This window comes from Cebidichthys violaceus, unplaced genomic scaffold (genome assembly GCF_023349555.1).
Source record: "Cebidichthys violaceus isolate CVI_PGR_0920_01 unplaced genomic scaffold, fCebVio1.0.p SCAF_28, whole genome shotgun sequence".
NCBI lineage: Eukaryota > Metazoa > Chordata > Actinopteri > Perciformes > Stichaeidae > Cebidichthys > Cebidichthys violaceus.
Window position 1 is genome coordinate 673847 of NW_027176461.1, and position 17569 is coordinate 691415.

At 40.7% G+C, this 17569-nt stretch overlaps 1 protein-coding gene across 1 annotated transcript in view; it reads left to right on the forward strand.

The window, feature by feature from the left end:
* slc25a21 (solute carrier family 25 member 21) overlaps positions 1–17569 on the forward strand; it is an 86893-nt gene that overhangs the window by 50311 nt on the left and 19013 nt on the right. The window contains exon 3 of the mRNA XM_068721863.1: positions 8011–8059. Coding sequence (XP_068577964.1) covers positions 8011–8059 — 49 coding nt within the window. The remainder of the gene's footprint in view (positions 1–8010; positions 8060–17569) is intronic.

Below are 17569 nucleotides of genomic sequence, written 5' to 3' on the forward strand. Positions count from 1 at the left end.
CTTTGTCTTTATTGTTAAGATCTTGTTCAGTTTAGCAAGGAGGAGGATTAAAGTTACATTTTCTAAGCAAAATTGCGATCATATCTGTGTATCAGGCAAAGAGTCAGTGCACTAAGTTCTAATGAAAATCTTGTTTCCTAAAATCGTCACAAAATGAATGTTGATAATTTTTGACATTGAAAAAAGTCTCAAGATTCCAGAATTTTGTGGTTTAATTTTGAACTACTCATAGATATCCAGTCTGTGAGCCCTCGGAGGTGATAACAGATGAAGCACCAGCACCAGTAGCCGACACAGGCCTGGCGTGGAATGCCGGTATACTTGCACTTCATGTCGGGGGCCCTCACTTTAAAAAAAAATCCCCTGCTGTCATTGGAGATGTCCTCGCTTGTTTTTATAAGCACCCTTTGAGCTTTTTCAAGTGCAGAATTAGGGACTGTTTAGGGAGTTAACCAGGACGCTTCTGCACTCCCAAGACAGGAAGGCTGATGATGGTGATATCTGTGATTAATAGCGCTCTCTCTCTCTCCCTCTCTCTCTACCTACCTCCCTCCTTCCCCCCCTACCTCCCAGATGTCTTGAGCTATTACTTTTTTTTTTTAAATATGTAAATTCCAACATAATCGGTTCCCTCTCGCTAGTGTTTGGTTTAGGACAGAAGAGGAAAGTTAGAGGGGGCGCATAAATCACTTTTAGTAATGGTTGCCTGCTTCCGCGTTAATTTATTTTTGTACTCTTTTTTTACAAATATTTTATTTATTTAATAGAACTACAGATATTTCTTTATTGTGCCATTATTGTACAAAATGGTTTATACTAAATTTCAAATGTATTGTTATCATTTTGGAAGTGTTGCAGCGTCTGTTTGCTTTATAAACAGGTTTGGCTCCAAGGCCGTATTTCAGTACTGTAGTTTTCCTCACTTGGTAGTAACTATAGTTTATTGGCCTCACCCAGGCTTCATGTTATTTGGATACCTCTTTATGTTACATTTATTACACCCACTTCCCTGATTCGCCTTCTTGCCAACTGAACTGTTTTCTTACAAATACAGTGTAAGTTATTGTCATATTGTCATAGTCCATTTATTTTGTATTAAACTAACACAATAAATATCCCATAAACATGTAGTCAGACAGGCTCTAATTGTTTGTTGTAAATGATAAACCCGACTAAATCAACACAACCTGGTATAATGTTTGAGTAGCAGCAGGTTGGGTTTTTATAAAAGAGATTTAAGTCTGAAAGGAGAAAATATACTCGTTGCAATCAAAATATGAATTATTTTCGTCTTGTTGGTTGTCTGCGTTAACTCCCTGGAGTTTGTAATCCTGCACATGTTTTTATCCTTTACAGATTGCCATTCTTCATTCTTCATTCTTTCACCTCTGCTGTACTTTTACCTGAGCGTTAAAAAGAATTAATCTGCGTTTCTAAATCACAGCACCCGGCCAAGTCGCTGATGGATATCACGTTGGCTTTGTTACCTCAGATGACAAATTGCGAGGGAGCAGCAGCTCACAGGGTTTGTTTGGCATTCCAGATCCGATGTGTTTTGAAAAGTATTAATGGAGGCATGACTTATCACCTGCAGGTTCAGTCAGGAGCTCTTGTCAAAACCAGAGTGGGCCTGTGAGGTGAAACTTTGTCATCACGTCACTCTTGTGCTTCATCTGACTTCTCTTAACACCAGGACGAGCTGTGAGTTTCTGCTTTGGCTCTCAATGAACCAAGAAATGTATCGTGTAATACAATGTTTTTAAAACAATTGCCAATATTTATCTTCATTTCTGAATAACATTATAAAAAAAAAAAATGTTATTTATTTTTGATGTTGTTGGTCTTCTTAACCAAGGACGAAAAGTCCATATTTTTATTATGAAGCTGTAACTTGTTTCTAATGAAATTCTCCATTATTTTATGAGCGTAATTTAAAAAAAAAACTATCATTAGCATATTTAAGTAAGTAGAGTGTAAGTTATCATAAGACACTGTAGCCTTTACCAGGTCAAGTAAGCGTGTGAAATGAGCGACCAGTATGTCTCTCATGTATTAGCCCATTTAAGTGGGAGAGCTGTGCTTCCTGTGGCAGTGACCTTCTCCCTGTGGCTGCTGGGAATTACAGTCATTCAGTGTGTGTCTCAGTATGATGGATGACACCTGCACCCGTTGAGCAATCGCTCCCTGGCACACTATTGTTTTTCTTTTTCTCACTTTTGCGTGGGAGCAAACTGTGTGCATTCTCCAGCCAAAACCAACTCGGATAATCATCTCATCTGCGTGATGTATGATCTTATCTCTTTGGAAGACAAGTTATCGGAAGGACTGGAGTGTCTTGCAAATACCGGCCTAGTGAGTCTGTACTTTTTGGATCCGTCCCAGAGGCCTACTGCAAAAATCACTCCAGCTAAACGAGGAGTGATGCAGCACTTTTTAACACCGGCCCCATTGTTTCTACCATATGGTCTTCTTATCAAATACTCGAAATAAAAGCCAAATTCCAATGCAGTTAAAACACTGCATATGATGTCAGCTCTGTGCAATAAGAAAACCAGGCGTCAAAACTATATGTTGTCACAGTATGAAATCTCACTGTATCCTTGTTTCTACTGTACACTGCGGCTTGGCACAGAATGCCTTTGTGGCAAATAGGAGTCTTAACGGCTGTGCTCCAGACACTCTTTTGTCATTAGCTCTTGTGCCTGACTGAGTGTTTGTGTGTGTCTGCAAGGCGCTGACTGACTAGCCCCGTCACTACCATTGTGGTTCAGAAACAAAAGAACCTTCAAATACTGGAATCTCCCAATGTGTCACTCACTGATGCCTAGCAAAGGAATATACGTCAACCAGATGGCATGTCCCTGTGATAATATGGCCCTCCTCTCAGCTGGGGGAGGCCGGATGTCTGCAGGAGAAGCTGGAGACCAGAGAAGAGAAAGCTGAGTGAAGCAACTCGGCAGCATCATCATCATCATCATCATCATCTCCTTGGTTTGCCCTCACCATGCTCGGTGCATCAGAGTCTGTAGAGGGGTGTGAAGTGCTCCCGCGAGTGTGTGGGTTCACTGCTGCCGCGCTTTGTGATTAAACAGCAGTATGTGCTGACAGCTGGAGTGGAAGAGCATGATGCACTGGGGCACAGTGGAGCGAGAAGGTGCCTCTCAGTGGTGTCGAGGAAATTACATATTTGGTTTCTTGAGGGCTTTGATGCAGTTCCATGACATGTTAGCACAAGGCATGGAACGATGAGAACATTTCATGTCACGATTATCCTCGTCAACAGTGGGATTCACGATTTTATCCCGATAATCATCAAAATTGTGTTAAAACTCTCAAAATGGCACTAAAACATAGGCGAATAACTTAACATTCCATTTTGTTCAGAAACAAATGTTTTATTGCATCACAGAAAAACGCACACCTTTTTTTTTAATAAACATCCTTTTTAGTGAAAAACATACTATCGTAAATAAGCTAATCATTACATAAATTAAGCATAAGAAAATGTCATTATTGTGTGAGTATATTCTTTCTTAAACAATCATTCCTGTATTTTTGCAAATGGCCCCTTCCCCACTTATTACCCCACTACTTCAGGCTGATCAACCTTCATTTTGAACAGAACTAGTCCCCTGTAAAGTTTTGTACCTGCATCTTGCACGGTTGTATTGCGATGACAAAAACTGTCAATGGGCTCCGACACAGCCAGAGACAAAGACAGAGACACACCTGGCAAAGTAGTCAACATGGCTTCTGTGAGAGTTCCAGCTACAGTAGGTGTCTCTACAGACTCTCAAAATGAAAACAATACCAGAGTCGCTGTCCTGGCTGGTAATTAATTGCTTCACTAACAATAGCCTCAAAAGATCAAAATGTAATGCAGCAACAGGTTGCATCCTTTGTGGATCTGTCATCAGTTCTTCAAATGCAACGCCCTCTTCTGCAGTATTTTTCGTCGTTTGATTGACAAGGCACACAAAAGCATTTGTTTGCACTTTTTCTCGACTGGAAAAACTTTGAACTGTTGCTGTTGTTACATTTGCATATACGGCACAGATAACCTTTGTGACTGGAAGTTGTCAGAATGCATTCTGGGACATGAAGGTAATCACTAAAGTTACACTTCATCACAACAACCGTATGAGGTATTCTAGCGTCAAAACAAACAATCACCCTCAGTTAGGAAGTGTACTAAATCACAGTACATTGAACTCAGTAAGTCTTGAAGAATTGAACCCATTTGAATTGGCTGAATCAAGACCTGTACTACATGTCATACGCAGGTCAATTTCAGATTGTGGTTGCAATTTCTGTTCTTTCAGTTTTCCCCTACAGCCTGTCAAGTGATCTGCCATCAGCTGTTCTTAAAGTGGAAGATCGTTAGACTGATGCGAAAATAAACACAACCTAGTTTTGCATTCATGCTTGTCATCGCTTAACCCTTCTGCAACTGACATCCTGGAGATACCACATGCATTACTAACTGACGTTAACCCCGCATCTAAAGACACTGGCTCGTAGTGCACCCAGACACAAATTTTTGACAGCCTGAGAACTGAACTCAACATGCTGAACTAATCACCGTATCTGAATGGCACAGCAGGGCAGGCCTGTTAATTAGTAAAGAGTGTTAACTACTGTTACCTTTCTAAGTTAATGAAGCATTTGGTAACCTGTATCCTTTAGAGTTCCTGTAATCTGAGGTTTACGATGAGGCCCAAAATCTAGTGTGAATCATTTTAAGTGAAGTATCCAGATGTGCACAGCTGCTCTGGTCACTTGCAGGAACAAGTAGCCTCTAGCAGTGCACTCCTTTTGTCATTTGGCAAAAATAATATTTAATTTGTTTTATCGCCTGTTATAGCATGATGGAAATGCAGACATGTGACTTCCACCATAATAATCTGAGTCTTAACCTCGCTAATATTTTAGTTTCAAGCCCTACCACTCTGTGATATTATCTGTATTACTTTCCAGAGTTTAACCCATTTTATACCTTTTCCAGGTTAGAATTGTAAGAGACTCGCACCTTACCTGTTTAAATAAAAAACAGCAACAGTATGACTAATAATTAATGGAAGAATGTTATCCAAGAAAAACAGGATGTCGTGCACCACAGTAGTCTAATCATAACAGATCTTTTGTTTTTAGGGATTAAAGAATCTGCAAATAGTTACTTACAATAACAGCAGTTTTTGCAAATTGCTATTCGCATTGGTGGAATATAACTATATTTACATTTTTTATGTACTTGTGTGTTTCCATTCAAAGCTACTTTATCCTTTTACTCTATTACATTTCTACATTTATCTGACTGTTGTTATTACTTTACAGATTAAAACTATACACAGTAAAAATCTGGATTGAGTTCCCTAAAGGGATATAATGTCCAGTGTTAAACTACCAAATAGTAATGTAAAATATGGTGGTTAAAATTGTCTCCAGCTCCACCAGCTACAACATTAATAGTTATGTTCGAAATATTAATCGGATGATTCACTATATGATTTTGTAGCATTACAATGATGGTGGCTTTTTTGTTGCCTAAAGAGTACATTCACTTTAAGTAGTTTCATTGCAAATACTTTCCAAAAGTGCAAAAGTACAAAAATACAAAAGGTTAGGTAATCCTAAAATTAACTAAACTTTTAGTAAAAGATCAAAATACGTCTTTCACTGCTAGCCTTTTGCCAATAAGTTATCTTCGTTTAGAGAGACTCACCCTAAGAAGTGAGTGTTCTGTTTCTATGAGATTGCAGAAGCTTTCCTTTTTCCCAGACTTTACTCCCCTTATCACCTGTTGGAGCATGTTCGGTCACTTCTCAGCATCTTTGTGTTTGCACAGGCTGATCGAGCAGGTTTGGTTTCATCGTGTAATCTGATTAGCTGCTGAAAGATTTGATGCGCCTCATCTTCACTACAGGCCGATTAATAGCAATGCCAGAAAACGATGCGTCCAAAGCCGTCCTGTTATCTTTTCAGTGCAGTATCATTAAACAACCATAGTCAGGTCAACTGAGCCGTAACAGATGGAATTCTGCTTGACTCTTACCTGCTGGTAGCTCGGTTCAGTTGTTCTTGGTCCTCCCATCCGTACATTCAGATGCAACTGTAAAGACAAAGTAATTCTTTCTGTGGTATTTTACTTGATAATTACTTCTCTGGAAAACAAAACCCAGAGGACGCACCTCTTTATAGACAATATGTTTAATTGAGCTAATTAGACAGAGTCCATATTGCACAGCAGCTGTGTACACACACAGTGGAATCTGCACGGCACCAGGAAAGGGATGTAGTGAGTTTAAAAAAAGAGGCCTCCGTGCCAAAGCAGTGGCTTTTTCAACACAGATGCACATAGTTAGCGTGTGTGTGAAACCTCAGAGGCCCTCGCTGATCAACCCAGCTGCATTGATTCACCAGCTGCTGGAGCATTGCTGATGTTACTGGGTGTGCGTGGATGATATGGTCGGTGGCTTTGGCCCTTCAAAATGCCGAGAATTATAGTCACTCACGAGAATTCTGGAACAAAGTCTCACTGGATCACGCATTCAGACCCATGTTCTTGCAAAAATGGCACAAGGCTCAAAACTGGTGGTTGGCATTTAAGTTAGGCAGAGTGACAATCAGCGTGATGATAAGGTTCTGGTAGAAGGTTGGCTGGCGCTGGTTGTCTGTCTAAAACCTTTCGGTAGCAACAAAAAAAAAGTGTTGGACAAATTTGTCCAACACTAAAACTTTAGGAACTAATTTTAAAGGAAAGAGGAAAAAATCATGAACAAGCATTCATGACTTTTGCCCATATTAGCAGTCTTATCAGGTAATTTTAAGTAGAACTGTCAGATATTTATCTGCTGTCCGATCCTGCAGGGCTTTAAGAGATACGTAAAGTTCAGTTGTACAGGTTCATATTGGCTCAATGGTAGTTTTGACTGGTGTACAGCAACATTGTAATGTGCATAACTGTAAGAGTACGCGGGACAAAGACTAGTCAGGAGGACATTTCAGGACAAACAAGCCCTGTATGACTGCAACTAATTGTTTTCATCAATTGATCTGGAAATTATTTATTAGTTGTTTGTGTTATTGTGTTTAATTATGTTATTCACTGTAGTCAAACTTCTTCATATTGCTTGTTGTGTTCATCAAACAATCCTAAAATATTCACTTAGCATTGATATAAACCAGAGAATAGCAGCAAATCCTAACGTTTGAGAAGCTGGAATTGGCAACTATTTTTTTTTTTTTTGTATTTTTGCTTGACAAGTGACTTGAAATGATAACATCTTCGTAACTCACAACTAATAAATAATGCTTCACAGAAAGACAAAGTCCTGGCGTCACGTCCTGGCGAGTAACTGAATACAATCTCCCATTCAGTATTACTTTCATCCGAATTTCAGAAAAAATGCAACTTGTTCCGGGGGTTTACTTTTTATATTCGAAGACAAATCAGCATCTACTATAGCTCATAGAAATTTAAACTGTCATGAGTTTAACATAGTTGAACAATGATAACGTTGTGAGCACAGAAAAAAACTGCAGCGCCCATGGTAATTTACAACCGCCGGTACCCAAGTATCAAAACCATGTTACATCGTACACGTCATTATAATTTATTAATATATTAAAATTCACTCAAACTGTCTTCTCAATCATTTTCATTCATTTCCCCTTTAAAGAAATAAAAAACCTGTCATCTCTGCTGTTAAAAATGTTCTTCACTGCTCGGATGATGAAAAGGATGCAAAAATAAAATTGTGTATATATATATATATATATATATATATATATATATATATATATATATATATATATATTTTAAAAGGTTTTCTTCCTTCTGAACCCAAAGTTCTGGTTTAATGAACACATTGTTTTAGCACTAGTGCGCTCACAACATCAGATATTGATGGAAAGAAAGATCTGTCTTGAAATCTGAGAACATAACAACCAGCATTCACCTCAATGTTCATGGTTATTAAATGACTTATCCTGACTGTTTCTGCCATTCAGGTCTGGTAGAGATCTGCTTGATGCATCCCCTCGATGTAGTGAAGACAAGGTAAGCCATCCATTCATAACTCGACAACTCATACATGAACTTATGTTTTGTGTAACTTTACCTAACGCATAATCTTCTTACAAGAAAGCCATTTTTAATCCACATCTGCCTTGAATCCTCTCGGTGGGTATTTGGGTCTGTGTGTAGTGGAGTTCCCAGCATACCAGGTCTTTTATTTTTTTTCTTCCCCAGCTGGCCAACTCGGCGCTCATTCTCTTCACAAGTGGGCAGCAATGCCAAGAGCCTTAGATGTGGAAAATTAAATGCATCATTTAACCATTCATTCCCCCCACAATGTTAACATTAGAAGTTTTTATTTTGGCAATTTTTGTTTACCTTATTACTTATTTTAAGAATGCATACTTATTTTTTTGGAATGGTCTGCCTTTCTAGTGAAAGAAAGGGACTTGCAGGATCAATCACTGAATGAACTCTCTGTGTCTAAGATGTTGTGTTCCGTTAGCATCTCCTTTTTGTGTGTTATGCAAGAGTGGCAGCAGTCTCGAGCCATTGAGTGATCAGGAGCCTCACACCACAGTGTCTCAGCCGGCCATAAACAGGTCGTGGGCTACTACTAAAGCTTTATAGTCTTTCACAGGCCTAGCCAAGACCTCTGGCTTCGTTTTGTACCCCCCCTGCCCCATTCACTACTTGTCAGTAAATTGTGCTGCTTTTTTTGTCATTTACGGCAGCAGTTTCTTGGTAAATAAATTGCTTGGCGTGCCTTTTAAAAAAAGTGAGATGGTTGCACTTTGAAGGCCGTGCCACCACCTGAACACAGAGAGAGAAGCGCAGGGATAAAAGCCAGGGGTGAGCGGTGGTGTATTAGTCGATATTTGATACTTTGAAGGCACACAGTGTGATTTATTGTCACGTGTAGAAACTATGGGGGTTTATTACAGGTAAGGCTTGCGCTGTGCCTGTCCGTCCTCACACGGGGTCAGGGTTAAAAGTGCACTCACTATTTTCTTTGTAACACTCTCCCTTAAAAAGCGGTAAAAGGCGCTCTAAAATTAGACAGGTTTATCTGTTTGTTTTCTGTTTGTGTCGCCATGTGTTCATGTCGATAGGCTTTCTATTGCTGAGAACGGGTCTGTGTAAATTGATTCCTTTTGGTCACAATCTGGGTTTGTTTGTTTTATTAACAAAATGAACAAACAGAATCGTCTTTCTTCTTTTTAATTGGGAGCTTTAGATGATGTCATAAAAGTGTCTAAACACCAGGAGGGTTGCTGCTTATTTTGATGGCAGACATACACACAGAAACGCACCATACCCGTGTATACATGCAATCATACTGTACATGCATGTTCAAGCACTTTAACATACACACATGAATTCATAAACCAAGCATACATACCAGCTAATTGGGACACTGAGGGAGCGGAAATCTATTAGCAGGAACCTTGGAGCCGAGAGTCAGACACAGACACACCTTCACTCGGTCTCTCTCTCTCTCTCTCTCTCTCTCTCTCTCTCTCTCTCTTCTCTCTCTCTCTCTCTCTCTCAGGCATGGCTCTTATTAGGCACCGGCTCCTGCTTTAATGTTCACCGGTCCAAATTGAACAGCAACTGGAGTAAATTTACTTTTTTCCACCAACTCAGAATCAAAGGGATTTTTCCCCCCTTTCTTTCTCCCTTTTTACTTTTTTTTTTTTTTTTTTTGCAAGGTAAACTTGACTAAATGCGTACCTGCCTTGGAGCTGATGTTTACCTATTTTCCAAATGAGAGTTTATCTTTCTCCTCTTCCTCTGAGGGAGAGGAGGAGGGGCAGTGCATTTTAGATCTAGAATTAGCTGCAGTAGTTGGTATAGAGGCACTGCCACTAGTAGCTAAATACTGCTGTTATGAATCAAAAATATGTCGGGAGAATTTATCAGCTTCTTCCTTTTAAATAAAAAGTGCTGATTCACCATCCAAGATGATTGTTTTGGCAGATAAATGAAAAGCTGTGTTCCACAGATTTGAAAAATGGGTGACGTAAACAAAAATGATTTAACTATTTATATTTCAAAGCGTATAAAAGCAAGTTCATTATGACAAAAGTATCAGCTCGGTATTAAAAATACTGTTGGGAAAATGTTTTTGGCTATTGATAGAAAGTATTTGACTAGACCACACTAGACATTACTTTAGAGGTAAAGTAAATGTCTTGTCAGACTTTTTCGCCTTTGTTGTTGCACTTACTCCCTGTTGCGGGCTCACTGACCAGTTGAGCCATGACCCCTGTAACTCACCTTTGCTAACAAGTACATCTATCTTACATCTGAGGGACTCATGCAGAGCCCACCTTCCATCAGTGTGACTTACTACCTCTTTCATTGTTGTGAAAGAGTTGAACATGAACAAATTTCTAATGGTAAGTTCAGCGATGCAACAAACAGGCTGGTAGAGGTTCTATGTCTTTCTTGAGATTTATTTACTGGACAAATGGCTAATAGCATCAGATGTAGTGTGAAGTGACCTTTTTAACAGATGAACCACTAGTAGGATTACAAACTAACAAGTGAATTAATCGTTTGCTAAATCAAATGTAGGAAGTTCTTGTTTTGTCTGAAATAACAGACCAAAACCCAAAGATATTCCATTTACGATGATATAAATCAGAGAAAGTCACACACAGAGATTCTGACCAAACTCTGTGTCAATAAAAGCTCAAATAAATGTTGGATGAAGGCAAAATAGCCAAAATGTTTAGGGATGTTTAGCGTGGTATGTTGGAGAAGAGTTGTGTGCTATGATTCGTTTTTATGAACTATTTCAAGTTCAGGACAACAATTTACTACACATGTCACTTCACATCTGAAACAGTTACGTTTCTTGTTCTTTGTTTTCTTATTTTGATTCAATCCAGAAAATAATCAGCCCAATATGTAAATGCAGCATTCTTCACACAAAGTAAACCGTTAATTGCCCCTGACCCTTCCCTCCCTCCCTCTGTGGGTTGGGGCAGGAATGTGGGGCTGAAGGTGGAGGGTGCTATGCGGTGTGGGGAAGCCAGTCGTTGGTTTAGCAGAAAGAGAGACAGTGGGACCGGAGTTACAGCTTTTCATTAACCTGGAAACCACCTAGTTACATGGTTCATGGGCTGGTCTCAGCTCACTTGGAGGTAACAAAGGGTGTCGGGCGGCACTTTCTGCAGGGGGCTGTGTGCTCGGGGCACCCCATCTGACTCTGATCAGGTTCTCCCTCTCATTAGAGAGTTGCACTGAGCCTGCATTTCCCTTCATGTCGAGATCCTATTACATGGAGCTCCACCCTTATACACATTCATGCGCAAACATACTCACGCTCATCTAAGCAGCTTCCCATCACCCATTTTACTTCCGGCCAAAGAGTGAAACCACATCTTCCTCGTGTTTGTGTCTCCCTGGGCAACTTCTCCCGTCATCATGAACTTCTTGTGGTTTCTACACCGCGCACATGATCTGATGTGTTTGAGATGTATTTTGTGCCATAACTCTTGACTAAGCCACTCCTTCTTTGCCTCTGTTCTCCTTCTGCACCCACACTTTCTTTCTCTAATGCTTTCCCATTCCGATTCTCGTCTTTTCTCTTTCTAAGATATCCACTCTTCATTCAGCTTTTTCTAAACTCCTCCCACTGAGCACTAACCGTTTCTACTGTTTTTACATTCTGTCTTCTATGCTTTTAGCTTCATGTTGAGTGCATTGTTTACACTGCCATCATTCCATCTGAATTTGTAGTGTGTTGAGCGATTATGTAATGTAGTTTTAAATCCCCGTTGTACATGTGTTTTAAAAGATTTGTATTGAATTATGCAATTCTGCAAATTGTATTGTATGACATGGCTGTCAGAGTCATTGCAAAACGCTAAGCCTGCCAGTAGCCTGTTTCAAGCCTGATTAGAAAAACCTGGTACTGGCCCTTGCTCGCGGCAGTATCCATGGCAACACTACCTCCATTTGGTCACAGCATGCATGAAAGTGTGTCCCACTTGGGGGGCTTGAAAGTGATCTTTGATGAGGGCTTTGACAGATGACGTCCAGTCTTATTGGGGAACGTGTGACAGCGTTGAGGATGGCCCAAAGGCTTCACCCCTCCCTCCCACCTCCCACCTCCGTTTGCCCCCAACTGCTTGGTGAACCCCAGTGCACTTATAGAGGAATCCCTGACACAACCCTCAAACAGCAGGGCACAAAGCAGCAGCAGCCTGATAGCTGATCTTGCCTTGTAAAGGAGCAAGCAGGTCAGCGGTCGTCGGGCAGGCTCCTAATCCCTCCGGCGCTGAGAGACTGCGGGGCAAGACTTTGCTCACAGTGTAAAGCCAAAAACACATGCAGCGTACGTCTAGGATGAACCGAGCTCAGTCTGTGCTTCGCTTCATTGCACAAGCATTAGCGAGGGTGAGTCCAGTGCACAAGGTGGAGAACAAGTCCTTTCATGAGCGCAGCATTTTTGGCAGGATTAAAAAAGGATGCCTTGGCATTCCAGTCACACTCTCTCGGATGATGCCTCAGTCTTCTGTATGAAATATGTGGCTTAGCTTAATTATTTCACCAATCAGATTGAAAATATGGAACACTTTGATCATGGGCAAGATGTACAGATGAATAAATGGACCTATGTATCTACCCACCAGCCCAGCATCCCCAAGAGTTACATCCATATTGAATCTTTCTTCACCTCATGATTTACATTTAATGCCTATGCAGGAAGCAGTGTGCCCTCTGTGAAGTAAGACAGAAAGTAAGGGTGTGTCCGTTGGGGTGATGGGATGGACCTGTAGCACGTCCATCAGTCATGCAGGTAAAAGTTCACATCCATCACAGAAAATGAATACACAGAAGTGGGTCATAATGGGGTTTTTTTGCCGATGTACAGGAAATAAGTTAGTGACTGCTAGATATGTGGATACTTTTCAAGGCACATCCACTCTGGGAATTGTCCGCATCCTTTACAGCTTCAATGTAGCCTAAGCGGACATTATGACCAGAGATATTTAAATATGTTAGACTTAACCTGAACCATACTGTGGTGGCCATGTGCATATTACAGAAATGTATAAAAAGTTTGTGTTGGATCATTGAACGTAATCAGGGGTCCTTGCTTCCTTTTGTCCCTTTTTGGGTGGAACCACATTCGTTTTTTTGGCTGTTTAGAGTGTCATTCGCATTTGGTATCGTTGACCCTTCACTAAGTTCAGCCCCTTGAGCGCAGACTTGACCAATTGTAGCGTAGCTTCAGCCAGCTCTGACCAGGGCCCGACAACTAACAGGCTCTGCTCCAAAGACTCTTCGTTTCAGACTTTTTCCATCTTCCGGCTGGTTTTGTAGGTGACGAGCTAGTCATGGTTAAATGTTGAGTAATACGGATATCCATGATGTACCCTTCCATCGCTTTTCGCTTTTTTGTTTTTCCAAATTTGTATAATTTTTATGCGGTGAGTGCAATTAGTTACAGTGTGGGCTCCATGGTATCTCTGACAGCTTGACGGAGTAGCAGCGGAGGACGAAGTTTAGCGAAGAGTCAAGTATAAACATTCAATGCGGAAGAAAATGAATCACAAAATCAAGTAGAGAAAACTAAATGTCCAATGACAGTGAAAAACAATAAAGATCAACGAATACAAATATGACATGATCAGATTCAGTTGGCAGATCTAATTTCCACCAGGATTGGACATCCTGGTGGTCCCAGTATTATATGATGCATATGATATAACTGCAACGTCATTTCTATTCACCTTTTTAGTGTCAACTATCTAATAAAAGCAAAATGCCAGAAAAATAAACTTTTAAAACCTAACCCATTACTTTTAATGTTGTGACAGATGTTGCAGTCACAAATGGATGACTAAATGAGAGATTTCACTTTAGATAAAGGTGCACATAAAGAGCAGATGTGCATGTCAGTGTGTGTGTGTGTGTGTGTGTGTGTGTGTGTGTGTGTGTGTGTGTGTGTGTGTGTGTGTGTGTGTGTGTGTGTGTGTGTGTGTGTGTGTGTGTCATACTGGCGCACCTGTAATCATTATCAGTGAAGGGGTTCACATTCCAGTATACTAATTACAGAGTGGAGGCATTTTGTGCTTTGATTTCTCTAGACCCTGACTGTGCTACAACCACAGTGCTGCCCCCCTGCTGCCCCATCGCTCTCTTTATTTTTGAAACTTTCAAAACTCATGCATGTCTCTATGTCCTTTATCCAGCCTTCATCGCCCGTTTTCCAACCTCTTGCAAGCAGCTTTTTGCACTTCTGAGTCATTCGTAAAGGCACTTTAAAACTAGACAAAAATTGTTGTCACTGGGGCATTACTACTTCAACAGAATGTGATCAAGCTGCAGTGGATGCAGGCGTCACAGTTGCAGGCGTCAACTCTGTGCTCAGTGGAACACCTCTGATCTTTCACCCATTCAAACTGTTGCTTATTGGCACCTATAGTGCCTGTAGCACAGCCATAATCTATATCGCTTTTGGTACTGCAGTTGTGGTAATCTGTACTTGAAGTGTTGAACAGACACTAAAGGGCTCAGCCTTGTCGCTGAGCCAAACAAAATAATATGGGTACATATTACATATTCACACCGGTCGCGCTCTCGTCCTTGTAGGAGTCGCCCTCGCTCATCAAAATGGCTCTGTGGGCAAATCCACAGCAAGACGCGGTGTCTCTGTTGTGTAAATATTCACAACGGCTGAAAGTGGCCATTGCACAGCACATGGGTTGTTTTCTTTTGCTTGCTTCCCCCTTCTTTGAGTCTTTTCATAATACCGTGGCTATCCGGTATTATGAAAGTTGTAAACTGGCTGTTTAAACCCGATTGCACACGTCTCTCGACTTCAACTCAAGACTTGCATCTCAAGTTGCTCATCAGACTGTAAACAATGAGCAGCGCACAAAAAAAGTCTTGGCCAGATATCCGCTGCCTTCACCAGAATCCCAGAAATACGGTCTTTCACCCCCAGAGGCTTATCCGTCGTCAGACCGATAGCCGATGGGTTCCGAAAATTCAAAGGTCTGCATCACTAACTGGAGCCATAATACTTCATGTCACTCATGATGCACTTAAAATAACTGGATCTAAGGTACAAGATCCAGTTAGCTTCCAGTAAATGTGACTATCTGAACTGGCCTTATGTTTTCATTCTGAGTTCTTCCTCAGTAATACCAGTTGACGACAGAGTAGTGTAGTATTTGCTTGAAAAAAGATGAATATGTCAGATAAACAATGAATGGGAAGCTAAAAGCAGAAAGATTATGGAGAGAAAGATAACCCTTTCATTTAGAGACCTCTTTATCCATCAATGGTTGGAAGATGGTTTCTCTACATTCTGCCCAACTGTCTGCCTTAATAACAGCTCCAGTCTAAATAAGTGTGACCAAACACCTAAACACATCAAGTTACAAATGTTTATATAGAATAAAGAATATAACAAGGAGCTGAATTAAGTGAAATATTGGTGACTCTCGGGTTTCTCTCTGGAAGCATGCAGGGCAGTTGTCTTCTGTCTGGAGCGCGCTGTGTTATAGCCAGTGGTTACCTGCTGTCAGGGAAGTCTCCAAAATCCTGCAGCCTCTCCTCACATCAAAGTGCCTGTTACTGTCGCTGGCCCGGACCAGTCTATCACCAGGTAGTCCTGACCTAGCTTGTCTGGCCTGCCATCATCTGTCACGGCTTCTGTTTTTGTTTTTCAACCGTCTCCTACATTGAAATTGTGAACTAAGCTAAGCGAAATACTTGCAGAACTTTGGATTTTTTTTGTATGTTACTTTTACTGTTATATCTGTTAAACTGTAATGTTATACAGTATACATATAATTAGAACAATGCTCAAACATTAGCACCATAATTTCAGTTAACGGCATTTGGCAGAGGTTAAGAGACCCCAGTTTAAACACCCAAGAAATCCTTTCTGTTATGTAACCACTTACTGGAAATGTCACTGAAAGTACTCGTTTTTTCCATCTGCTCCACTGCATTAGCAGCTTTCTTAATTTGCTGCAGTCCTCTCTTAACATATAGAGTGATCTGTCAGTCAACCAGAAGTTTGTAATGCTGAAAACATCTGAGTCTTGGCCCTTCCTAGCCTGTCCTCACGCTGTTTTATGCAGCTCTTTTCCTGCTCTAACACACTAACACAGCCTGATCTCAGGTCACAGAGGTCACAGTATATGAGCAGACATCTGGACCGGCAAACTGGTCCCAACGTCACCATAGGGAATCAAGGGAGTCGGTTTTATCAGAGTGAGAACGAATCCAGAGTGAAAGAGCAATGTCACAGCACTTTCAACAGTCAGAGGAACTTTTTTCTCCCTTATCCACGCCACAACCTGCTTCATAACGTGGGCTGTCCCAGGTTCAGTAGGTTTGTGGTGCTGGTGAAACCCAACCTGGCCTGGTCCAGATCAAGCTCTGGCAGCCTGCCGTGTCACAAGCGTCAAAGGTTTATCACTTCCCCTCTGCTCCCATCTTGCATCTTCTTCCCCTCAACTTTATTTTCCTATTCCTCTCTCCAAGGCGGGTCAGTCTTTATTGGCCTCCTCCTGCCATGCTCAAACACTTTGCCCTTAAACAGTTTTGCCATCGATTCCATCTAGCAATATATGTTTTCCTCATTTGTTTAATTCCATGTTTTTGTTAAATAAAAAAAAATAACCAAAAGTGCTCAGACATCAAGTGTCATACTCGTTGTTTTATGTTCTTTTTAGTCGTCAAGCACTTTTTACTCACTGACAGTCAGTCAGCACTGACCACTATGTGAGAACAAGCCGCCACTTCATCCTAAGGGGACCCTTTTTATTTATGGTTCCACTCTTTAACCCTGAAGCCCGATAGGATGGCTAAAGACACGATTGCCCACATTTGCCATGTTGGACCATTTAGGATAGGAAAAGTGCTCTTAACCTCATGTACCAATGCAATGGACTTCTACCATCTTTATGATCCTGCTCATTAAAATTAATTGTCTGGCTGTAAAAATAGATTCCCCCTTTATGTTGCCCTCTGGATTGTCTTATGCACTTCAGATCTAACATGAGAAATAACTGAACTTTCAGCCGTTTCCTTCGGTGATTCACTTCTTCTTTTTCTTCTATCATATATTTTGTGTCTCTTATTTTTAATTTTTTTTGTCAAAACAAAAAGCTTGGCATTCCGAGAGGGAAGGCATGAGTAGATCAAGGCTCTCACTGTAGCAACCAGTCCAAATACACAGCAACACACATAAATCATAATGTTCATACTTGGAGAAAATGGCAAAATTTGAAATCTTATAGCATAATAGATGGCATAATATACTTACCTGTTGTAGGTTGGGTCATTACTTCTTTATATAGAGTGTTAGTTTATATGTCAATCTGTCTGAATAGCTATAAATATGATCAGCCTTATTAGATCTTACATTTTAAAGTGAGCAAGTCATCAAAATGTGCCACTGAGGGCATATTTTTTAAGAGATCTCCTAAAAAGCATGGCCGGCCCCTTTGTAAAAGTAGACCCATCAAACCTCTGCCTTTTGATCAAACCCCCCTTCCCCTTTTCCATAGGCAT